This window comes from Phyllostomus discolor, chromosome 8, assembly GCF_004126475.2.
Source record: "Phyllostomus discolor isolate MPI-MPIP mPhyDis1 chromosome 8, mPhyDis1.pri.v3, whole genome shotgun sequence".
In the NCBI taxonomy this organism is placed as follows: Eukaryota; Metazoa; Chordata; class Mammalia; order Chiroptera; family Phyllostomidae; genus Phyllostomus; species Phyllostomus discolor.
This window is the reverse complement of record NC_040910.2, coordinates 106,057,509-106,082,037: the sequence shown is the minus strand read 5'-3', so window position 1 is coordinate 106,082,037 and position 24,529 is coordinate 106,057,509. Positions and strand designations below refer to the sequence as shown.

Sequence of the window (24,529 nt, the reverse complement as noted above, 5' to 3'; positions counted from 1 at the left end):
GGGTTACAAAGCTCTTCGGAGGAAGGACCCTTCCCTGAACAACCACTCCCCAACATTCCCGTACACACAGCGGCCCAGGTGATCTGTTCACACTTAGCCCTTTGGGAGTCCCTCGAAGGCTGGGATCGTTCTGATTTTCCGTGGCATCAGTGTCTAACCCAGTGCTTAGCATACATTGGTGCTCAATACTTAAGTGTTGGTGAATGAGTGGAGGACCCTTGGCACGCCGTACTGGCACCAGCAAGCATTCAGTCCGTCAACCACACGAAGGAAAGACCGCTGTCTTCTTAAGCTGCCTGTTGGGGAGTGCTTTCTGATAACTAACCCAGAGGGGGCCCCTCTAACAAGGGGCCCCCACCTCATTTCCTTGTATGCCAGCGTTGAGTTCCTTTAGATATGCTGCCTGCCTTTGCACAAACGATTTTCTCTGAATTGCTGCTCTTCTGTCTCTACCCAGAATACTTGTTTCTGCTTTCCCTCCAGCCCCTCCCCAGTGCTGTGACATTTTAGTGTATGTTGTTATTCTCCCAGGAGAGCAGGTGGTTTAGCGGGCCTTGAAATGGGAAGGGGCTCTCGTTGAGGATGTGACATTTTCCAGTGTTGTGACCTCTCTGACCCTCAGTTTCCCTCCCCTTCTTCGAAATGAAGATCATTTTGTTGTGGTAATGATTTTTCAGAGTCGTCATAAGAATTTTAAAAACTCGTATCATTTACTTAAATCCTAACATTTAGCAGTTGTCCAAGCGATTCCCACACACAGCCCTGTGAGAGATACAGCTGATGTACCCATTTTACAGATGAGGAGAAACGGTGAAGATGAAGTAATGCGCCTAAGATGATACAACTACTGAGGGGCCGAACTCAAACCCTGGCGTTTCCATTCTAAATCTCAAGGACACTCCACCTTTGGGGGGGAATCCCAACCCAGAAAAAGCCTATGAAATGCTGTACAGATGTTATTACGACTTTGTGGCAAAGGTGAATAAGCCCACAGAAGCATCATACCTGACGCTGAGTTGGCTGGCCTGTGAAGGCATCTGTCCTTTCCCTTGGCGCCCTCTGACTCACCTGTTGGACAGGTAGGGGGAAGGGGACAATACTGAGTCCTACCTGCTCAGACGTAGGGTGGGGCAAGACACACCCCATTACTCCCATTGGTTCTTTCCTTAGGCTTACTGACAGTGCCTTGCCCAATCAGGAGGAAGTAACCTTATATTTGCCAATAGGTACAAAGTTGGGATGGAACCTTAAATTGGAGGCCGTCCCCAGGGCCGAATGGCAGTCCCTGGGGCCAATGGCCAGTGGATAAACAGAGAAGGCGGTGGAAGAAGATTGGGGGCGAGGCTCCGCCTCTCGATGGGATAGTCAAGCGAGGCAGCCAGTGAGCCCGCGTCAGAGGGTGGGCGTGTCCTTCATGGGCGGAGCTTCGAGGGGGCGAGAGGCGTGGCTTGGCTGTCAGGTCCCTTCGCCTTTTGTTCAGTTACTGAGTTGCTTCCTTGGCCAGAGTCCGGAGCAGCCGCCGCCCGAGCGCGCCGAGCTTAGTTCGCTGCCCGCGCCGGCTCGCAGCCCGGCCTGACCCCTACCCAGCCCGGCCAGGCTCCCAACTCAGGTGCGGACGATCGCGGCTAGTATCGCTGGGGCGAGGGAAGGGCGGCAAGCGGCGGAGAGGCCGAAACCTCCGTCTTAGGGCAGGTGAGGGCGGGAGCCGGGGAACCTCACCCTGCACCGGCGGCAGGGGGCGCGCCGGGGTCCTGGGCGCGGCGACCTTATAAGGGGGCACAAGGCTCGGGCTGAGTGTGCTTGCTGGCCCCGTGAACCCGGGATCTGCGAAGGGCGGGAAGTGGTCTGGGCAGGTGCCTCGGGGATTGCTCCTTCCCCAGGGCCTGCGGAGCTCGCCCGACGCCGCGTCCCTGACTGTCGCCTGACTCTCGCGGGGGAGACTTTGACCTGTCTCGCCTGCGTCCCAGGGCTCATCTGGTTAGGAACGCACTGTTTGGGAAACTTGCTGCAGCTGGTCTCTTTGGGGCCACCCTCACCCCACCTCACGCGTCATCCCTGCTTTCCCTCCCTCTCTACTCCCCCAGGCCTGGGTGGGGCCCTATTGTCTGCGCCCGGTTTGCCCAGCTGTCGGGCCGAGCGCACATTTTCCCAGGGATGCGGGCCCTACCTGCCCAGCAGGTGAGCACTCGGAGTCCAGAGGCCCAGTCCTCCAGCTCCCGGAGCCTCACTGGCCCTGTACCTGCGGCGCCTCCCTGCGCTCCGGTGGGTGCCGGGCTGGGGCTCACCAGCGGATGTGGGGTGGGATGACAGTGGGATTCATGCAGGGCGGCGCTGCGTCCAGCCGGTGTCTGGCACCCGGGTTCGAACTGGGGTCTGGGCGGAGGCATCGTGCACGGGTGGAGAATTCACCCTCCCAGTTTCCAGTAGCCGCGGCTTCCAGAGTGTTGATATGGGAACAGGACTAACCCTCTTTTCTAATCTCTTATTGTAAGGGGGGGAGGGATCACCCAAAACAAACTTTCCAGAAGTATTCATGGTAGCTTTTTCCGGGGGGTTTCCTGCCTCCTTGCCCAGGGTTTACCCCAGGTTTATAGGGTCCTTCTGGGAGCAAGACCCCACCCCCCAGCTAGCCAGGCTGACCCAGGGCCAGTGCTTGCGCTCTGACCCTCTCCCTGCCTCCACCTCCGTCCTGTTTTCTGGGCCTCTGGGGCTTGAGGTGGGGGTGGGGTGGGCCGAAGGGGAAGCAGCTTCTTCCTTCTCTTCCTGCCTCCGGGGACCACCACACCCCCTCACTAGAGGCCTGCGCTGCTGGCTCTCGCCCAAGCTCGGCCCCCTCCCCAGGAATGGGGGTGGGGCAGGGCCGGGCCAAATGACTGTGGTGGTGCAAGCGACTGTTCAGGTCTTTTTTTTTTTTTTCCTACCGGGTCCCCCACGTTACTTAACAGGCTGGGAACTGAGGGCGAACCATGCGGAGCGGTGGGCGTTGATTTCCATTCGGTTTCTGGATTTCAAAGGTGCATTCCTTCTGGAGGTTTCTGCTGTCCTTTCCCCTCCCACCCCTTGTCCTGAGGGAGTCTGATGGGGAAAGTGGGGCAGAAGGAAGGCTGCTGGGGGGGAGGTTTTCCAGGCAGAGCGGTCCGAGCGCCTCCGGGCGCCCAGCTTTCTGAGAGCCTTTCCCCTGGCCAGAGTTGGGGATCTCCACCAAGCTTCCAGGAGTGGTTTTTAAAAATCCGCACCGTGGCCTTTTTGCAGGGACCTGGAGCCCAGCCTCCTTGGGGAACAGAGGAGGGAAATGTGAGAGTCAGGTTCTCCCTCCATCCCAGGGTGAAGGGGAGATCGGGGCTGCTTGTCCTAACTCAGGAAGATCTCACCACCTCTTCCTGTTTGTGGATGAGACAGCAGTGAGGGAGGGGCTGGGGTCAGACCCCCATGGAGTGCCCCGCACCCGGAAGGATCAGGCTTCCTCCCCATCCCACTTCTGCCCTACTTGGGGGTGTACCTGTGGGGAGCCATATGGGCATGGAATTTGGGCACAAGGAACCTGTTTCCCTTCTCCTCGGTGCCGCCAAAGTAGAGGAGGAGGGGAAGGCATTGTAATCACATTGGTTAAATGATTAGTTTAGCTAATCTGGTTTGTGGCTGTGATGAAAAGATAATGCTGAGGAAGGATTGCTAGGATGTGCCTGGTGAGAACTGGCTATTTACTGGGTGGAAGTGGGGCAGGGGGAGGTTGGGTCCAATTAGTCATTTCTTGCTAGATCAAGCCCTAGCTTGGGTGACAAGAGGCTTCCCCCCCACCCCTGCTCCCTGCCCCCAGCTCCACCCCATTCCTTTTGGAGGCTGTTTGGGCTGCCAGGGCCGAGGCTCTGGGAAGGCAGCCTGCAGGAATGGAGGCCGGGGCCGGGGCTGCCGTCTGCGTCCCTCCTGGAGGCCCGTGGGGAAGGTACCAGGGAGGAGGCCACTCCCTGGCCTGGGAAGGGTGAGCAGAGGGGCCACCTGAGAGTGGGATGGGGTGATAGACTCCTGGACAAAAGGGCTATTTCCTCGGAGAGGTGTGACCGTACTGAGCACAGAGATTGGGGCTTGGACTGAGCAGGGTTTGAATCCTGGCTGTGCCACTCACTTAACTCAGGCCTCGGTCACATCACTGTCCCTCCGGAGCCTTAGTGACCTCCTTGGTAGAATGGGGATAATGCTCTCTACCTACCAGCAAAGTACTTGATACATGGTAACTTCAGCAAGGGAGGACTCTGCAGGTACCCAGAACTTTCATTGGCTCTTCTCACTTAATCCTCGTGACTGGCCCTCGGGGTAGGTGTCATTATCTACGGATGAGGACCTGGAAACTCGGGGAAGTTAACTAACTTCCTGGCTGCGCGGCGAGACTGTGAACAGAGCCAAGGCCGGCATGTGGGTTCTCTGGCCCCGAACCCAGGGCCCATCCTGGTGGATCGCCCCGGTGAGGTTCTGGGAAGAGGTTTTCTGCTACCCCCCTTTGGAGAGCCTTTGCTCAGGGGTTTGGGGAGAAGAGACGTCGGGAGGGCCCAGGAAAGGATGTATGGGCGGTGCAGGCAGGGGCAGCTCCGGCAGGTACGGGTGACTCACGCCCTAGCCTCCGGGCGTTCTGAAACCTCCCATTCGGCTCGGTTTTCAGCTCCTGGTGGTGGCAGCGGAGTCTCCTCCAGGCCGGGGTCTGTGGGGCGTGTGGGGACGGGGTTGGGGGAGGGAAGAGGAGAGCAATGGCCCAAGCTGCCGCAGCAGCCTCCTGGCCAGCGCTGGGCAGAACCGTGGGCTGTCCTGGGCTTGCCCCTGTGTAGGAAGTGGGAGTTGCCCGGTGTGCCGGGGGCTGGGCCTCTGCCAAGATAAGGGGGGCGGGGATCGGGGTGCTGCTCCCTGGAGAGTGGGGAGAAATGAGAGTCAGACTTAGGACTGGGCCCATGTCCTGCTGGGTCGCACTGGGCAGTCCTGCCAGACTGGGCGTGGAGCCGGCCGTCTGTCCTCTGCTTCGGGGCCCAGGGGCCTGGGGGGCTGCAGTGTGGGATCGTTTGGGCTGCTGGAGGGCCTTTCGGGTGACGGGGCTGGCGGGGCTTGAAGGAGGGGCTGGTGACACTCCTCTCAGACCTGCCCGGCTCTGGCACCTGTGCCAACTGGGCGCCTGACCCCAGAATGGGCCTGGGAGACAGCGGCTTCCGTGAAAACCTACCAGCACCGGGTGTCTGCTTCCCTCGAGGGCAGGAGGGGACCCCAGGCGTGGGAAGTGTGGATGTTGGAGGAGAGGAGGCTGAGGAGACTTGAAGTGACAGAGGGAATGAGGGAAGAAGCTTAGTCCCGGCTGTTAGCTAGCTACACAGAGGGCGAGGGCCTTGCAATTGTCGTCACCTGTGAGGATACGAGAGCGCCCAATGCTTTTACGGAAGGGACGCGGCCAGACAGGAGGAAGGACTTCCTGTGTGTTAGAGATGAGATCGTGAGTTGAAGAAGAAGGTAGAGAGATGGATGGAGGCTCAGCATTGACTCTTCTCTGAAGAAGATGAGGCAGGGCCCGGTGCGAGCTGGGGAGGCCCAGGGGGGGGTGGGGCAGGCAGCTGTTGCGACCCTTTGGGGTAAATCTGAGGTCTGTTGGGGTCCCTAGGGAAATGCTCAGTCTTGCGCCTTCCAGGAGAAAAGAGACCTGTCCGTGACAGGGGCAGGTGTCCCTGTGCCGCCAGCTGGCCCCGTCACCCCTGGGAAGAGAAAGAGGAGTGTGTCTGGGGCGGGTCATCAGGGTTTGTGTCCCTGCAAGTGAGACCCCGAGGCTTCTCTCCTGGGACCTGGTTGAATCTGGTGGAGGTCTGGGGGTGGGTGGGTGGGGCACGGGCTGCCCCAGTTTCCAGCAACTTCCTTGGCCAGGCCTGACAAGAGACAGTTGGCTGACCAGTCCCCTTTTGCTCAGTCCCCTCCCAGCCCTTAAAGCCCTCGGGGCAGACAGCTCAGCTTTCTGTGACCTGCGGAGTGTGGGTTGGCAGGCCTGCTTGATGTCCTGCTGTGGGGACAGTGGAGTCTTATCTCCGAGGGGTGGAGGGGTGGCAGGCGGAGGGAGAGCTGGGGCCCGCTGGGCAGTGAATATGCTGCTCGTTTGGGGCAGAGGAGGACGTTGGACTCCCCTCCTTCTTGACTGGAACAGGACTGTCTGATCATTGCAAAAACAACGGGAGAGTTAGAAACGTCTACCAGGGGAGAGAAGAAACCCAGGCAGCTACCGCACATATTTTCCCCTTCTCTTTTCTGAGCATCCCTTGTTTCACAGCCTTCGTCTTGGGGATCTCACGCTCAGTGCTCTGTACAGACGACCGAGCTTCAACCAAACCTTTTTCCAAATCCTCACTTTCGCCAGCAAACGCTGAACAGGGGCTAACAGTGGGGTCTTTCCTGCCCTCCCAGGAGAGGGCCAGGCCACCAGCCTTGTAGCGTGAACCTTGTAGCATGAGTCACAGCTGAGGAGTGACACCAACCCCGGGGCCATTGGGCCGCCCAGGCCCCCGAGGTGGGTGGGGTGGGGGGTAGGCAGGGAGGGCAGCCAGCCCGCCCTTGTGTGTGCAGACACATCACTGGCTTGTCACCGTTTCCTGCGGCTGGGCGAAGTGTTTTTCCACCCCCAGGAGTCCACATTTGGGGTCATCTGCCATTGTGGGGTTTTGCCCACTCAGGTCCCCAGCAGGGAGTGGAGCCCTCTCCGGCGGGGGGGTCTGCAGGTTCCCGGGTCGCACCACCTGGCCTGGCATGTCCCTCTCCTCCAGGTCCCCCCTTCGTCTTCCCACCCTCATGTGTTTGCTTTGGGCAGGAGCCCAGAAGGAAGAAAACAGCCAGCAGCCGGGTCAGCCTGACCCGAGCCCGTCCTGTGGCCACTGCTTGGGTGCCCTCCAGGCAGGAAAGGAGGGTTTTTTGCTCCAGAAGCTCCAGAGGGGCTCCTGTCTTCTCCTGTCCCCAGGGCCGCCCTGGCCGTACCTAGCACCTGTTTCAGTCTCTGTCCCCTTGGCATGACCAGCCTGATGGGGCAGATCACGGCCTGCCAAGGACATCTGACCCGCCGGGGGTTTCCTGCCGGAGCCACCAGTGTGCGGGGAGAGGCCTGGCTGGGAAGCCCCAGCCTGCTGGGGGAGGCAGGGCTCTCCAGCGCAGCAATCCTGTCTGGCTCTGCCCTTCTGCAGAGCCTGTGTCCGTCCCTGCTGCTGGCCAGATCTCAGCTGGAGCCAGAGACAGAGTGGGGGAGGGTGGGGGCTGGTGACCCTGCTGGGCCCAGCCTCTCCCCTGGGGCTGCTATGTGGGGAATGTCCCTGCCTGACCGGCTGACCACCCTGGCTGTGCAAGGCAGCACACGTGACTGGGGAGGCTGGGGAGGCTGGGGAGGCCGGCGGCACAGCGACCCCACCTGGCCTCCCCTCCCAGGAGGTAGACGCTGCACTTAGTCTCCAGCCACGCCACGCCCCACGCCGCCCTCGGGACCCTGGCCTAGGCCTGGAGGCAGTGCCCCTCCTAGTCCTCAGGGTCTGGGTCCCAAAGAGCAGGCTGGCTGCCGGCCACCTTGCCCAGCCCGTCTCTGCTGGCCTCCTCCTCCTCCTCCATTTCTTTGCTTCCTTAATGGAAGGATGCTTGCCTGCGTCTTTCCGGTCCGTAGAGGGCTTCCACGGTCTCTATTGTGTTCAGTCCACACAGCGGTCCGAAGAAGCAGGGTCATCTCCACTTTATAGGTGAGGAGCATGAGGTTTAGGGACAGGGAGTGACGGCCCATGGGCACCCAGCCAGCGGGGGGCCGGAGCCCCTCGCCTGACTCCGTGCTCCCCCACCCTGCCCGCGGCTCCCTGTCTCTCCCTGTCCAAGCCCGTGAGTTGAGTCTGCAAAGGGCGCCAGCCTCTGGCCCCAGGAACCTCCGGGGCCTGCCCAGCCTGCTCTTCCAGCCTCCAACGCAGCGTTTCCCAGCCTGGCTCCCGCCCTGCCGGGCAGCCTGTGCCCAGTTTCCAGGTGTCTTACTGACACTCAGCACCTGCAGCTCCGCCCGGCGGTGCCCGTCACGGACAGTGGGTGCTGGCAGGAGCAGGGGCCTGATGTAGTCTGTGGTGGGAGTTATTTTTAACGCCGGGGCTGGGCCATACTCTGCCGGGACAGCCTTGGGTTCAGGGTGCCCAGTGCCAGCCAGCCTGCTGGACCGGCCGTGCGGAGGAGGAAGCAGGAGCGAAGGGAAAGAGGGATGGCGAGGCAGCCCAGTTGCTTCCTCGCAGGTTCCTCCCCAGTGTGGACTGGCGGGGGGAGGCTCCTTCATGCCACCGCCCCCCCTCCCAGGGCCCTGTCTCCTCTCTTCCTTCCCTCACGCTGCCCCCAACCCCACCCAGTGATCTCTGAGCTGGCCTCTTCCTCCCGTGGTGCCAAGAATAGAGCGCGCCACTAAAACACAAAGGCCCCCCATTCAGCTCCGAAAACCGCCCTGTGTCTGGCTCTGCCCGTCCCTGTCCAGGGCGCGAGGGCAGGGCCCGAGTCTGTCTCGCCCACTTCCACCCTGGCGCTGTCCGGGGGCCCTGGCACGGCTCCTCCGGGTCCGGGGTGGAGGGCGGTGAGACCGAGCTGGGTGCGGCCCGCTCCACCCTGGGAACTGCAAAAACAGCACTTTGAGTGTCTTAGGGGAGGATTTCCCTGGTTCTCCTGGGGAGTAGGTGGGGGAAGGCGGGGCTGGTTGTCCGTCCCGCCTGAGGTCTGACGTCTGTCTTTCTAGCCTTCCCGTTGCAGGAATCTCTCTCCCTCGAGTTGGTGTGTGACCTCTCTGAGTTGCTTTTGCGTTCTGCCCGCCCTCAACTTTCTCTTGTCTGCCACGGCAATCCTGGCTCCTTATTCCTAGAAGCCTGGACACCAGCATTCCCCTGAGACCACCTGGGCCACGCTTCTGTTCACGAAGCGCAGAGAGGAAAAGTAACTGGCCGAGGGCGCTCCTCGAGTTGGTGGAGGAGCTGGGACCAAATCTGGGGTGCCTGATTTCCCAGCCGGGGCTCTGCCTCGAATCCTTGACCTCAGCTGCTGCTTCTCCTCTTGGCAAGGGGGCTCAGCTGCTCCTGCAGCGGTGGGTCTGGCCCTCTCTCCTCCACCCCAGGGGTCCCTCTTTCCCTGGATCCCCCCGTTAGGAGCCAGGGGAGCAGCCCTGGTTCCTGACCCAGGCTAGTCTGCAGTGAGGCTGACCTGCGTTTGAGCAGAGCGCCCCCACGTCCTCCATGTCCAGCCTCAATTTCTCCACCTGGAAAGTGGGAGTCATAAAATGCCTGCCGGGGTTGCTTGGAGGGAAGAATGAGGTTCCTTTGGTAGTCAAGGCAGGGAGATGCCACCCGTCTTAGGACCCTCTGATCTCTGTGAGGACTCTGGCCCCCTGGGGCTGGTGGCCTAGTGGGGGGCTTGCTGAGGAAGTGCCCCTCCCGTGGTGCCCCTCCTGTGGCCAGCCTTGGGCAGCAGGCAGGTGAAGAAGGGATGGAGCCTGTGGTTCTGGGCGAGACCTGCCAGCCCCGGACTGGAAGCACCAGGGGTGGGCAGTTGCCTCTGCAGGGGCGGGGGGCTTTTCCGACTGTGGTGGTGGGTGGGTGTTTTGACGATCAGGCCTGGGGATGCCCAGCTTGTCCCGAGTGGACTGGGCAGGGGCTCGCCGTCCAGGCGCTGGCTCAGCCGTCCTTCTGGCCGAGGGGTGTTTATTCACAGCGTTAGTGCAGCTTATTTCCCGAGGCCGCTCCACCTTCCTCCTCCTGGTTCCCTGACGGGCATGCGCCTCCCCAACTCTCCTGTGTTCCCTCTCTGCGGGGAGGGCAGGGCGGTGTGGTTGCGGGACCCGGGGGCTCCCCCTGAAAGCCACACTCGGTCCGTGCCTGGGAAGCGGCGGGCACATCTGGCGGCACCCAGCCGGCTGTCTGGTGTTCCGGGCCTGCTTCTGTTCGGCAGCCCGAAACTCTGAGTCACGCCGGGTGATGCGGTGGGGGAGGGGAGGCGGGGCTGGGAGCCGCTCGGACTCCTGCCGCTGCCTGTTCCAGGTGTGCTCCGGGCTGGGGAGGAGCCAGGCATCACCATAAAAGGCAGTGAAACCTGAAGGGCCCTTTGTCATCCTTTTCTCTGGGCGGGTGGCCCCAGCCGGGCGTCCCTGGGAGGACAGATCCCTGGTGATCTTGGCTGCTGGGGTGGGGCCAGGCTGCACCGGCCATCCCGCCCTCGCTCTCACCCGGTCCCCCCACCACACAGTGGGTGTGAGGTGCTGGGTGCTGCCCGGCCTCGGGGTGGACCAGCCCGTGGTCTTTTTGCCCACGGAGGCCACACTGGGCCTGCAAGGCTGCAGACTCGGGTGTCACTCGTGCTTGCGCCTGGTCCCGGCTCTGCCATTGCCGTGCCCTGCCCCCTCACCTGGTGGAGCCTCAGCCCCCACACCTGTGCGTGAGCGAGCAGAGCGTGCGTTTAGAGACCCTCTTGTGAGGATGGTGCGTTGGTGGAAGGTCCAACACCAGGTCAGCCCCCCCTTGAGCCTGGCTTCCCTGACAGGGAGCCGGACCGCAGGTGGGGAGTCGCCTTCCTGGGACAGGACAGGGCCCAGCTCTTTGTTACCCTCGAGTGGCCCCAGTCTCTGCAGAGAGATGAAGGGGTGCCTGAATGACAGCGACCACCCCCAGCCCGCCCCGCTCCTCATCCCTGGCCTGGGCTCGAGGAGGCCAGGAGGTGTGCAGACACCTGTGGGGGAGAGGCGGTGCTGACACACGGCCACTGTCCCCAACATCTGTCACCACTGTGAGCTAGGCACCATGCAGGGTCCTTTACAAATATGGTCCTCATGACAACCTGCTGGGGAGGTGGTGCCACCCCATTTCACGGATGGGGACACTGAGGCTCAGCGGGCAGGTGGGTCACCCCGGTAGTATGTGGCTGAAATTTGAAGCTGTCGGTGGGACTCAGAATTCTGGAAAAGGTTTCCAGGAGCTGGGGTGCTGCAGAGACGGGGAATCGCAGGCCCTGGGGCTCTGGGGTCACTTGCCGTCCCGCACCTTCTATGGAAGTGAGATCCTGTGAGATCCTAAGGGATCCTGGGTGCCTCTGGCTGCTTTCAGCGGCCTCCCCAGCGTCCCAGAGAAAACCTTCCCACTGCTTCCCTGTCCGACCAGCCGGCTCCTGGCGCAGTGACCTCGCCTCCAGCAGCCTTCCCAGGGGGCCCCCGTGGGTGCGGGGGTGGTCTGCACTGTTGGAGGCCTTGAGTGCTTTCTCCTCTGGGAGTGTTGGGAAGGGTCAGCAAGGTGTGGGGGAGACCAGGGCTGGGTTGGGGCATCTAGCCGCCGTGTGGTTCCCCCCATCCTGGCTGGCGGTCAGAGATGCAAGCCCAGGACTCACGCGTGGGCATCCTTCCCCAGGCCTGGTGCCCTTCTGGCCCCCAGCTCCCTCACCGCAGCCCACTGGGGCCCTTGGGCTTGCCCTGGGAGTAAGGGGCAGTGGGCAAGCCCAGGGCTGAGCCAGCCAATGGGATGCCCCAGTGGGGGCCAGCTGATTTCTCGCCCCTTCTTTGCGTCCCCAGCAGCTACCATGGATGTGATGAACCTGATCGAGCAGCCCATCAAGGTGACGGAGTGGCAACAGACATACACCTATGACTCGGGCATCCACTCGGGCGCCAACACCTGCGTGCCCTCGCTCAGCAGCAAGGGCATCATGGACGAGGAGGAGGCCTGCGGGCGCCAGTACACCGTCAAGAAGACCACCACGTACACCCAGGGCGTGTCTCAGAACCAAGGTCGGGAGCCCGGGGCACTGGCCCTTGGGAGTACTCCAGCAGAGTGCTGGGCCCTGCAGGGGGTTCGGGGTAGAAGGAGGCGGACTTTAGGGCCTCCCGGTCCGAAGGGAGAGGCACCGCTGCCTTAGGTTGCCCCCACCTGGGAGGCAGGCAGATTCCCCTCGTGAGCCTCTAGAATGGAGGGGACGGGCAGGTCCTGCCCACCCGTCTGAAGGAAGGAAGAGAAGAGACACTGTTTTTGCCTTCTGCCCATTTACGGAATGATGAGGGGGTGTCACCTTCGCCCTCCGAAACCCAGGGGCTGTAGAAAGGCGTCATCCCTTTATTCTAGGACTTTCGAGGTTGGCGGGGAGGCAGAGCGCCAGCCCTCAGGGGGCCCCCAGTGTGGGAGAGGAGGTGCAGTTCTCAGGCCCTGAGAGTGCCCGGTGGGGGGCGGGGAGGAGTCAAGCCCGGCATGTGCAGCGTGCTGACGTGGAAACGGGCCAGGGCCCGCCGGTGCAGTGACCGAGCCAGCCCCGGGGCCCAGGGACACGGACGCCCCACCAGCAGGCAGGGGGGAGAGCCAGGTCGAGGTCTCCTCCCCGATTAATTGGAGGGCGGAAACCCTGCCTCCCTCTCCCCGGGGCGCCTGGACACCGGCCAGGGCAGGGCTGCTTGGGGAGCCTGGGCGGCTGTTTGTGGGACTCCCGGGCCCACCCGGGAGGCGGCACCCGGAGTCTGGGCTAAGGACCCAGTTCCCGCTTTCTGAAACCGGCCGTCCTGGCTTTCCCTCCGGTCCGCTGTACGTCACTGGGTGTCTCCTGCCTCCGGGCCTGGATCTGCTTGTCCGTGTGATGGGGGACTTGCCTCCTTTGGGGATGACGAGAGTATAATTAGCATCAGGAGATTTCGGGGGTGAAGAGAAGCAGGTTGTCTCATCTGACCTTGACCCAGTGGTTAAGGGCGGGGCCCAGAGTGGAGGTTTGGGCTCCGGAGTCAGATTGTCTGAGTTCAGATCCCAGCTCGGGTTCCTATAACCTCTCTGTGACTCAGTTCTTCCATCTATAAAGTGGAGATAATAATAGTACTTACCTTGTAGAGTTGGAAGATTAAATGAGAAAATACAAGGAAAATGCATAATTCACTGCCAGGTACATAATACGTACTCCAAAAGTGTTAGCTGTGCCCGGCCTGCTAATAACAGTGATCACCAACGTGTTTGCAGTGGGACGGGCCAGGCACACGAATCCTTTCCAGGGCAGTTCACGGCTATTATCTCATGTAATTCTCATAAGAATCCCCTGCGGTAGACAGAACAGATGGTGTTCTCACAGATGACCTGATTGAGGCGATGGTGACCTCCCTGAGGGCACTGGGCAGAGGCAGCATTGTAGGTGGCGTGCTGGGCCTTTGGTCGCGGGCTGGGAGGCAGCCCGGAGAACCCCGGGGGGACTCTGCGCTCCCGCCCTGCTCCCCTTCTCGGCCTCTTCTTGGCCTTCGGCAGCTCAGGCCATGTCCGTTGGCCCCTAGGTGACCTGGAGTACCAGATGTCCACCACGGCCCGAGCCAAGCGGGTGCGGGAGGCCATGTGCCCTGGCATGGCAGGGGAGGACAGCTCGCTACTGCTGACCACCCAGGTGGAGGGCCAGACCACCAACCTGCAGCGGCTGGCCGAGCCGTCCCAGCTGCTGAAGTCGGCCATTGTACACCTGATCAACTACCAGGATGATGCCGAGCTGGCCACCCGGGCCCTGCCGGAGCTCACCAAACTGCTGAACGATGAGGACCCGGTCCGTGAGGGGGGCCTAGCTGGGGTGGGGGCAGACGGGAGGGAGAGGACAGGTGTCCACAGAGGGGAGGGTCCTATCTGGGACAGAGGGAGGTCATTGACCCAGAGCCCCATGAGCAGGGAGAGCTTGACCTGGATCCCCACGAGCTTTGTGCAGGGGTTCCCTGCTGGTCACCTCCCTCTCACAGTGGCAGCTGGAGCTGGCGGGTCTGCTCACTCCCGTCCTCGCGTCCGCCCCTCCAGGTGGTGGTGACTAAGGCAGCCATGATCGTGAATCAGCTGTCGAAGAAGGAGGCGTCTCGGCGGGCCCTGATGAGCTCTCCCCAGCTGGTGGCCGCTGTGGTGCGCACCATGCAGAACACCAGCGACCTGGACACGGCCCGCTGCACCACCAGCATCCTGCACAACCTCTCCCACCACCGCGAGGGGCTGCTTGCCATCTTCAAGTCTGGCGGCATCCCCGCCCTGGTTCGCATGCTCAGGTACCTGCACTGTGCTCGCGGCGGGGGCCCAGACTCTCCCTGACCTGGCCTCCCCCTCCCTTCCCTGGGCGTCCATACGACATTCATTGAGCACCTACTATGTGCCAGGTGCAGAACCGCAGCCAGTCTCGGTGCTTAGCTGGTCGTGTCACGAGCAGGTTAGGGCAGGGGGTGTCTGCAACTGTTCAGACCTCCAAGAAGCTGTCCAGTCTTACTAGCAGGGTTGATGGACGAGCGGAGTTCGGCTGTTGTAAGTGAAGGGAAGAGTAGTCCAGGGGAGGGAGCAGCGGGTTCCCTCGCCACCTTTATCTTTCTGGCCTCGCCATGTGTATTGGCCTCAGCCCCGTGCTGGGTGGCGAGTTCCTTGAGGGCAGACTCCGATCTTACTCCCTTCTGAGCCCCTTGCCGGCCTCTCTGGCATGTGGCTTCCATGTAGTGGTTACTGTACATCGTAGGGGCAGGTATCAAGGGGACCTACTCTCTGCCCAGCTGCAGGCTGGGAGCCTAGGAGCAGGAGGGGTCGTGGTCCCCGTGGGGAGAGGACAGGTGCTGCATGCCCCGTGCGTAAAGGTGGGCCGGGCGCAGGGACGATGAGATGTTAGCAAAGGGCGGTTTCCATGGGGGCGCTGGTACCGGAGAAGGCTTGCGGGTGGGGTGGCGGCCTACACTGATGTCAGGCCCCCGGGACCCGACTCACCCGAGCCCCCCTCTACCCGCCACCCCAGCTCCCCCGTGGAGTCGGTCCTGTTCTACGCCATCACCACGCTGCACAACCTGCTGCTCAACCAGGAGGGCGCCAAGATGGCGGTGCGCCTGGCCGACGGGCTGCAGAAGATGGTGCCGCTGCTGAACAAGAACAACCCCAAGTTCCTGGCCATCACCACCGACTGCCTGCAGCTGCTGGCCTACGGCAACCAGGAGAGCAAGGTGGGCCCCCTGCCGGGACTCGCGGTCCCCCGTTCCGGCCCTTCTGTCCCTCGGCGGCCTCAGACCGCCGCCTCCTGACCGCTGTCAGGTTAAATATGTATGTACGTGCGATTATTGTACTACATAGCTATTTTGAGGACAAGGAAAAGAAAAAAAAAAACATTGTCCTCCCACAGCCGTTGTTATTTTGATGAGCTCCCTCCGTGCTGTCCTGTGGGCATCTTATACTCGCTGTCGTCACAGCAGCTATGTAACTGCATTCATTTTCTACGGGACACGAAACACGTTTTTTGGTTGTATTGTCCTCGAAATCACCCTCTGTGACGGCAAATAGCATTCCATTCCATGGAGGCCCCAGATTTTATTTCGAGGGAAGGCATCTGAGTTGCTCCTGCTTCCCCACCTTCGTAAACAATGCTGGAACGAGCATCTGTGGGCACGGAGCTGTTCCCAAAGGGCGGAGACTTTTTCATCAGCGGGGCTAACGCTTTTAGTATTTGTAGGTTTTTATCCCTATTGGCAGACGGCTTTCCAAGCTGATTGCGTTATTCACAGTGTCATCAGTGGTGATGTTTTTTTTTTTTAATGTATAATTACGAGCTTTTATTTATTTATTTATTTTTAGAGAGGGAAGGGAGGGAGAAAGAGAAAGAGAGAAACATCAATGTGCTGTTGCTGGGGGGTCGTGGCCTGCAACTCAGGCATGTACCCTGACTGGGAATCGAACCTGCGATGCTTTGGTTCGCAGCCTGTGCTCAATCCACTGAGCTATGCCAGCCAGGGCGGTTTTTTTGTTTTGTTTTGTTTTATAAAGCCTCTTTCACCTGACAGCATTTTATTTATTTACTTATTTATTTATTTATTACAGATTTTATTTATTTATTTTTAGAGAGGGAAGGTGGGGAGAAAGAAAGAGAGAGAGAAACATCAATGTGCGGTTGCTGGGGGCTGTGGCCTGCAACCCAGGCATGTGCCCTGGCTGGGAATTGAACCTGCGATGTTTTGGTTCGCAGCCTGCACTCAATCCACTGAGCTACACCAGCCAGGGCAGTGGTGATGTTTATCAGCACACTTTTGCCTCGTCCTTGCCAGCATTGTTTTCAAGGTTTTGGCTTATTTAATAGTCACAGCATCTCTTCAGGTCTCAGCTGACGTTCGGTAACGGCAACTCCGTCGGCCCCCTTTCCCTTCCTTGTTCGTCGTCGGGTTCCCTGTCCATCATGCACTCATGCTCCTCCCCCGCCCCTCACAGCTCATCATCCTGGCCAATGGAGGGCCCCAGGCCCTTGTGCAGATCATGCGCAACTACAGTTACGAGAAGCTGCTCTGGACCACCAGCCGCGTGCTCAAGGTGCTGTCGGTGTGCCCCAGCAACAAGCCCGCCATCGTGGAAGCTGGTGAGGAGCATGGCAGCCCGTGGCGGGGGCCCACGGGGCTGGGAGGGCCAGGGTGGGGCCTGGTCCAGTGGCCTGGCTCAGTTAGCTGTGCTCACCTGTGCTCTCCTGTGGCTGACGTGACCCCTGTCCCCCACCCCAGGTGGGATGCAGGCTCTGGGCAAACACCTGACAAGCAACAGCCCCCGCCTCGTGCAGAACTGCCTCTGGACCCTGCGCAACCTCTCGGATGTGGCCACCAAGCAGGTGAGGAAACAGTTCGGGCCTGGGTTCGCCTCTTCAGCCCCCTCGTCCTCCTGCCTGGCCGAGTCCAGCCTCCAGGCTAGGTCTGACCCTAGGGGCCGAGGGAGGCCTCAGGCCTCTGAATCTTGCCCTGTTGTGGCGGAGGCTGGACGTGCCCCGGAGGCCCTCACCCCTTTAGCTTGCGGCTCTGTTCTCTGTTAGGGACTCGGGAAGGGGAATCAGTGAAGGGGGCTGCTTCTCTAAGCTGGGTTCCGGGTGGCTCCAGGGGAACAGCTTTGACCTAGACTCTGGAGCACGGGGAGCAGCAGGGCGCTAAGACACAGCTTGGAGGCCCCAGTGGCCAAAAACACAGTTTAAGGGGGAAAAAAACAGTTTCAGGACAAGTCTCTTGGTCCCTCCTTACAACCTATCCTTCCTAAGAGCCCCGGCCACAGGCTGTTTCATGAGCACCGGCTGCGTGCTGGCCTCTCGGGCATTGTCTCGGTCGCCCCTCCCAGGACCGGAGGCAGAGCGTGGGATGGGTTGCTCAGATGGAGAAATGGAGGCTCGGGGAGTTAACTAAGGCCCTCGGTCGCAGCTGAGAAACGGCAGAGTGGGGTGTGAACTCAGGCCTGTCTGTGCCCAGAGCCTACACGTCGCTCTCTCCCCTCCTCCCCGGGAGAAGTAAGGCTTCCCGAAAGCCGACTGGCCTGGGGATCACTGAGGGGGCAGGTGTGAAGACCCAGAAAGATGGAAGCATGTAAAAATGGGTTGGCTGGGCCACTGACTCCTGTGGCCTCCTCCTTAGTCTCCTCCTGGCCTAGGGGCCGCTGCCCTTGGCCTGAGTGAGGTTCTGCCTGCGAATGAGCATTCAGAGGAGGAGCCGGGGGTTGGAGGGAAGAGCGTGGAGCTTAGAGACAGGCCTGGTTTCAGATCCAGTCCGCCAGCTGTGGGTCCGAGGGCAAGTCACACAATCTCGCTGAGTCTCACTCGCCCACAGGGGGGCGCTGCTCTCACAGGCATTGGCAGGATCGCAGGGATGAAGGTGCCTTGGCACAGAGGCGGGGTCCATTGCCTGTCACCTGAGTGGACTTCAGACCTCCGCCTTGACTCCGCCCCCGCCCCACCCCCAACTGTCAGGTCCTTTCTCTCCGCTGGGCCATACTTGGGAGCCGTTAGGAGTCCCTCTCACTGCCTTCCCCCAACCCTAGGAGGGACTGGAGAGCGTGCTGAAGATTCTGGTGAACCAGCTGAGCGTGGATGATGTCAACGTCCTCACCTGCGCCACGGGCACGCTGTCCAACCTGACGTGCAACAACAGCAAGAACAAGACGCTGGTGACGCAGAATAGCGGCGTGGAGGCTCTCGTCCACGCCATCCTGCGCGCCGGCGACAAGGACGACATCACGGAGCCTGCCGTCTGCGCTCTGCGCCACCTCACCAGCCGCCACCCCGAGGCCGAGATGGCCCAGAACTCCGTGCGCCTCAACTATGGCATCCCGGCCATTGTCAAGCTGCTCAACCAGCCCAACCAGTGGCCGCTGGTCAAGGTACGGCTGGGGGTTAGGGCGGGGAGGGAGCGCTCTGCAGTCGGGATTAGGTACCGTAGACAAAGCTGCTGTGACAGAGAGGCCCTGGGAGGGAAATTCGTCCCTCTCTCATGGAATGGTTTAGACCTACCCCAGAGGCTTTGCTCCTGAGAGCCAGGATCTGTTTTCTTGTAGTTCAGCCATCCCCACTGGCTTGTGAGCTGTCTCATGAAACAGGTTTTCAGTGGATTGAGCGCGGGCTGGGCACCAAAGTGTTGCAGGTTCGATTCCCGGTCAGAGGACATGCCTGGGTTGCAGGCCACAGCCCCAAGCAACCACACATTGATGTTTCTCTCTCTCTTTCTCCCTCCCTTCCCTCTCTAAAAATAAATAAATGCAATCTTTTTTTTTAAAGATTTCATTTTTATTTATTTTTAGAGCAGGAGGGGAGGGAGATAGAGAGAGAGAGACATCAATGTGCGGTTGCTGGGTGTCATGGCCTGCAACCCAGGCGTGTGCCCTGACTGGGACTCGAACCTGTGACACTGATAAATACAATCTTAAAAAACAAAACAAAAACAAAACAGTTTTTGATTTGGTAGGCTTTGGTGGGGGTGGTGAGATTCTGCATTTTTTTTTCTTTTAAAAAATGTTTTATTTATTATTAGAGAGGGGAAGGGAGAGAGAAAGAGAGGGAAAGAAGCAGCAATGTGTGGTTGCCTCTCAAGCGCCCCCTACTGGTGACCTGGCTCACAACCCAGGCATATGGCCTGACTGGGAATTGAACCTGCAACCCTTTGGTTCATAGGCTGGCACTCAATCCACCGGGCCACAGCAGCCAAGGCAGATCCTGTGTTTTCTGACAAGCTCCTAGGTGTTGCTGCTGGTCCACAGAGCTCACTTCTTATTGGAGAGGGTCTGAACAAGAGAGCTGGGCTCACAGCAGTGGTTGAGCTGTGTCATTCTGCCCAATGCATTTTGGTCCCAGGAACATGGGAGGCTGGAAGTGACCAGGAAGTGGGACACGTTACTTTAGCCCACACCCTGGAACTTGGTCATTTGGCTACATGTAGCGCAAAGAGACTAGCAATGTGTCAGAGGACCATGAGTCTGTTAGCTCAGGAGTGATGCTAAAAAGGACAAGGGATTGAGAGGATTCTGGGGGATATCAAGTACCTGCCACAGGGAGTCCTGGGTGTGAAGGGGCGGGGCCTCCTCAGGAGAGCCAGCTGGCACTGGCTATATTTTAGACAATTGAACAGGATAGAGAAAAATGACCGTAACTGATGATGTATATATATATTTTAAGATTTTATTTATTTATGTTTAGAGAGGGAAGGGAGGGAGAAAGAGAGAAAGAGAGAGAGAGAGAGAGAGACAAACATCAATGTGCGGTTGCTGGGGGCTGTGGCCTGCAAATCAGGCACGTGCCCTGACTGGGAATCAAACCTGCGACGCTTTGGTTCGCAGCCCGAGCTCAATCCACTGAGCCATGCCAGCCAGGGCATGATGTGCATTTTAAAAAAATTCATAGACTGAAAAGGGCAGCTCGTGGCCCCTCGTTGGGCTTGGCGCCTGCTGCAAGCCCGAGGTGCGGAGGGGTTTGCATCCCGACCCAGCAGCTGACTGAGAGGAGACCGTGGCAGCTCCTCTGCCCTGTGCCCATGTCCCCGTCGCTCAGTGGCTCACACGGCTTTCATCCCTGTCCCCCAGCTTCATGTTTTGAGGATCAAATTAGATGATAAATTGCCTTGCAAGACCCTGAGGGGCCCTGGGAGGCCAGAGTGCCTGCTGGGAGTCGGGGGACCCTGGGGAGGAGAGTGTGGCCCTGCTGGGGATGGATTGCTGTGTGAGCATCCCCAAGGGAGGAGGCTTTGGGCTCAACCGTAGCGAGGTCTCCCTGATAATCAGGGTTTGGGAACTATCAGAAAAGCAAGTATGGCTCGTGTCTCTGGGGGCGGGGGTAATGAGGGGGTGAGGGTAAGAGGGTCAGGGCATGGGGGCTGGCAGAATGTTCTGGAATAGAGTATCATTTTTTTTAAGATTTTATTTATTTATTTTTAGAAAGGGTAGGGAGGGAGACAGAGAGAGAGAGAGAGAGAGAGAGAAACATCAATATGCGGTTGCTGGGGGCCGTGGCCTGCAACCCAGGCATGTGCCCTGACTGGGAATCGAACCTGCGATGCTTTGGTTTGCAGCCCTCGCTCAATCCACTGAGCTATGCCAGCCAGGGGCTGGAATAGAGTATCATTTTAGCAGGGGCTATTAGAGTTAGACAGATGGGAATTCACAGATCCTATCGAATAAGGGACACGGGCTGGGGTGGGCTCATTCTCTGGAGACTTTCCAGCGCATCCATGTCCAGCCTGGGGGGGACAGAGAAATGGCAGGGCAGGAGGAGATGATGCTGGGAAACTGAGGTCCTCCAGACACCCCAGAAACAACCCTGGTTGTGGTCCCTTTTCTTGCCAGGCAACCATCGGCCTGATCAGGAATCTGGCCCTGTGCCCGGCCAACCATGCCCCGCTGCAAGAGGCAGCGGTCATTCCTCGCCTCGTCCAGCTGCTGGTCAAGGCCCATCAGGATGCCCAGCGCCACGTGGCTGCAGGCACCCAGCAGCCCTACACGGTGAGTGGGCTGGTGGTGCCTGTGGCCGCCCTCCCTGGGGGCAGGATGGCCTCTGTGTGGACGTGCGTGCACGCGAGTATGTACACTCGGGGAGGCAAGTTACAACCGATGCCCCTCTAAGGACCAGCGAGGTTTTGTCAGACTGTTGGGGGCTGTGAGGTCACGTCCAAGGGCCGCCTGTCGCCACGCCTCAATGCCCCCTCTTGTGCAGGATGGCGTGAGGATGGAGGAGATTGAGGAGGGCTGCACTGGGGCCCTGCACATCCTCGCCCGGGACCCCATGAACCGCATGGAGATCTTCCGGCTCAACACCATCCCCCTGTTTGTGCAGGTGAGTCTGGGCAGGCGGGCAGGAGGGGTCCCCCTGGCCCCGGCCCCTCCTTGCCAATCCCCACTGCTGAGCTGGGAAGGTTGGCAGCCACGGGTCAGGTGACTGATGTGGAGTGGCGATTGTTTTGCTTTTAGCTTTTCTTTTCTCTTTTCTTTTCTTTTCTTTTCTTTTCTTTTCTTTTCTTTTCTTTCTTTCTCTTTCTTTCTTTCTTTCTTTCTTCTTTCTTTCTCTCTTTCTCTCTGTCTTTCTCTTCTTTCTCTCTTTTCTTCTTTCGAGTATCCGTGTGAACTCACAGATCTTAAGGAAAAGTTTTTTAGTGCTTCCTATGTGAAGCATCTAGGAAATGCCTCACGCTACGTTGGCTGGAAAGATAGGGTACACAGATGACTGAAATACACCAACGTGTTGACAGAGGCTGTGTCTGTCTGGGTGGGGATTTGTGGCTGGCGTTCTTTTCCGTGTCTTCATGCTTTTCTTAGACTCTCTGCGCTTTCTAGTACGAGCTTGGGCTGCGTCCAGAAAGGGGAGGCAGAGACGGGCAGGACTCTGCGGTGCGCCGCCCGCCGGCCTCACCCCGCCCCGCGCCCCCTCCCCCCAGCTCCTGTACTCGCCGGTGGAGAACATCCAGCGCGTGGCCGCTGGGGTCCTGTGCGAGCTGGCCCAGGACAAGGAGGCAGCTGACGCCATTGACGCGGAGGGGGCCTCGTCCCCGCTCATGGAGCTGCTCCACTCCCGCAACGAGGGCACTGGTGAGCGGCTGTGCTGGGGCCAAGGGGGCGAGGGAGGGGGCTGGGCCTTGTGTCCCCATCTCTGCCCCCGCCCCCCTGAGCCTGGGCGGAGGCGCGTGCCTGACGGGGCCTTTCCCCTCCGCTCAGCCACCTACGCGGCAGCTGTCTTGTTCCGAATCTCCGAGGACAAGAACCCAGACTACCGCAAGCGCGTGTCCGTGGAGCTCACCAACTCCCTCTTCAAGCACGACCCGGCCGCCTGGGAGGCCGTGAGTGTCCCGGGTGGGCTGGGGGCGGCACTTTCATGGGGGCGCCTGCCATCCTGGCAGCGTTGTAGGTTTTTATTTCTCAGTGGGATCGTTCAGGACGATTCTCAGGAGGTGGGACGAGCAGGTTGAACCGCCTATCTGGTTTTGACCAACCCAAGTGGCAATTTAATTTTGCTTGCACTGATATAAAGTGTTGAGGCAGGACCTGGCCTGCAAACCAGGCATGTGCCTTAACCGGGAATCTAACTGGCGACCTTTGGGTGCGCAAACCAGTGCTCAACCCACTGAGCCACACCAGCTGGGGCCTGGCAGTCCTTCTTGTCTTGTCCCCTCCACTCCCCTCCCCAGGGCTGTTATTCTGTGGGTGCCCCGAAGCATGATTGGTGGGACCCTCCCCCCTGGTGAGGTGCCTGAGGAGAGGAGTTGATGGGGTACTGAGTAGCCCCGTTTCATCTTCTGTCCCCTCACGGGGCCTTGGCTTTCCCCTCAGCCCCCTTTACAGAAGCCTCTCTAGCCGCCCACCCGCAGCCCTTGTGGTCTCCACCCTCCCCCACCCCTCCCCTCAGTGTCTCTCTGTCTCCTTCCTCAGGCCCAGAGCATGATCCCCATCAATGAACCTTATGCGGACGGTAAGCGGGTGCAGAGTTCTTTCTCAGGGCCCTGGGGGCGGGGCGGGGCACGGGCGTGTGAGTGGGGGGTACTGTGTCTCCAGGGCCAAAGGCCCATGGCGGCTACCGTTTAGCACCCACATGAGCTCCTGCGCAGGCCCCCCTGACGTGGAGTTTAGGGAAGCGGGTCAGGCCCACCGGGGTCAGGCAGAGGTGGAGGAGGCGGCTGAGGGCTGCCCAGGCCACCCACCGGGTGGCCTGCGGACCCTGGACAGAGTCCCCCTTCTCCTTCGCAGACATGGATGCCACCTACCGCCCCATGTACTCAAGTGACATGCCCCTGGACCCCATGGAGATGCACATGGACATGGACGGGGACTACCCCATCGACGCCTACAGCGATGGCCTCCGGCCCCCCTACCCCACTGCGGACCACATGCTGGCCTAGCCAGCTTGACCTCGGTGAGGCACTTCCCGCTTTGCAGCCCCCCGCTCGTGTCCGTGGGCCTCCGAGATGCGCTTTCCCTCCCCTCCAGGACCTCCTCCTCCTCCTGGAGGCCCTCTCACGTGTCTGTCGGAACTCTGGCTCCTTGTGGGAAAGAAGGAGTGTGGGGCCTTTTGCTGTTGAGCTCCCCCAAGGGAGTGTGCCTTGGCCTGCCTTAATTCTTGTATCCTTGCTGGGACCCAGAGTCCTGCCCCTTCAGTGGGCGGTGGGTGGGTGTCGTGAGAATGGCACAAGCTTCTAGGGGACCCGGGCCTGTCCTGAACCCTCTGTGTCTGTCCCCCCCACCCCCCCAGGTGTGGCTCCTCATCTGAGAGACTCTTGGTGCAGACGATGGGGCAAGACAGCAAAGTGCCTGAGCCTGGGGGACCGGGGCCGTGACTTCCTGCCGAACCCCGAGCCTCCGTAGGGTCTTTCTTGGGATGGTGACACGCTCCTGCTTTTCTCTTTTGGGCTGTGGGTCAGTGGCGGCCCGACGCCCCTCCCCAACCCTGTGGCCCTGCCACTAAAGCTTTAGATTCCGTCCCCCAGCAATGCCCCCGTCCCTGCCCTGGCTGCCTGTCTCCAGCTGCCCGGGCCCACAGGGCTCTGGTTCCTTCTCTGGGTCTGATTTTCTCACGAAACTCCGCCTGACCAACTGTCCTGAGCCCCTAGGGTCTCCAGCATCCAGGTTCAAGGCCCAAAGCCCCAGAATCCAAAGCTCCTCTTGCAGGGGCTGCTGTCCAGGGAGCTGGGGCAGTGATGTGGAGAGTGAGTCCCCCACTCTAGGACCCTGCCTGCCTCTCTCCCCAGGATGCCCGTTTGGCTTTGGCCCCCTCCCAGAGTTGGGGGGGGGGACTCCGGGGACAGCCCCCTCACACCCCCGTCCTGCCCACACGACTGCCCTGCCTGACCTGAGAAGTGCTCTTGGCTGACCCCTCTGGTGTACGGTGAGGGGCTTTCTCCTCCCTTCCTCTTTCAACCCACCCCCCAACCTCTTGCACATGGATAGGGGGGCTGGGAGAGGTCCCTGCGGAGAGTTTTATTATCGCTTTATGTTTTTGGTTATTGGTTTTTTGTATAGACCAAAGCAATGAAAATAAAACTAACACACAGATCCAGTGGAGGCTGTTTGGGGGCCATAGGGTGGGGGGAGAAGGGGGCTTTCTCAGCAGCTTCGTGGCCTCCTCAGCCGGATCCCAAGTGTCCTCACGGCCACCTCGTTTGTGGGAAAGACACCGAGAGAGGAGGGTCGGGAGAGAGGAACATCTAGGAAGACAAAGTCGATTTGATTTAATACAAACCCATAGGGCTCCAACTTGGAGTCTTAGGAGGCTTAGAGGAGCTAAGAGATGACCTGCAGGGACACCAGGCCTTATTCTTGACTGTGGGCCG

General features: G+C 60.0%; 1 protein-coding gene across 5 annotated transcripts; it reads left to right on the top strand.

Annotated features, from left to right (window-relative positions):
• Positions 1–1,451: 1,451 nt before the first annotated feature.
• Positions 1,452–24,251, top strand: LOC114502549 (junction plakoglobin). Of its 5 annotated transcripts, none has more exons than XM_028519546.2 (15): positions 1,452–1,609; positions 11,552–11,767; positions 13,277–13,536; positions 13,779–14,017; positions 14,743–14,944; positions 16,197–16,341; positions 16,481–16,584; positions 17,772–18,110; positions 20,562–20,717; positions 20,929–21,048; positions 21,647–21,797; positions 21,924–22,045; positions 22,635–22,674; positions 22,950–23,115; positions 23,452–24,251. In XM_028519546.2, exons 2-14 carry the CDS (start codon positions 11,560–11,562, stop codon positions 23,099–23,101), a joined length of 2,238 nt encoding a protein of 745 aa, XP_028375347.1. In that variant the 5' UTR covers positions 1,452–1,609; positions 11,552–11,559; the 3' UTR covers positions 23,102–23,115; positions 23,452–24,251. The 5 variants fall into 5 exon arrangements, with proteins under 5 accessions (XP_028375347.1, XP_035889790.1, XP_035889792.1 ...); XM_036033897.1 differs by having other exon boundaries at positions 1,472–1,609; positions 11,555–11,767; XM_036033899.1 differs by having other exon boundaries at positions 1,473–1,624.
• The last annotated feature ends 278 nt before the right edge of the window (positions 24,252–24,529 follow it).

What these genes read in the sequence shown, in the direction of transcription:
- LOC114502549 (XM_028519546.2), top strand. Translation starts at nt 11,560, where the DNA reads ATGGATGTGATGAACCTGATCGAGCAGCCCATCAAGGTGACGGAGTGG. An exon ending in GGGCGTGTCTCAGAACCAAG is followed by an intron (nt 11,768 to 13,276) that starts GTCGGGAGCCCG and finishes GTTGGCCCCTAG; the next exon opens with GTGACCTGGAGTACCAGATG. An exon ending in CGGATGTGGCCACCAAGCAG is followed by an intron (nt 16,585 to 17,771) that starts GTGAGGAAACAG and finishes CCCCAACCCTAG; the next exon opens with GAGGGACTGGAGAGCGTGCT.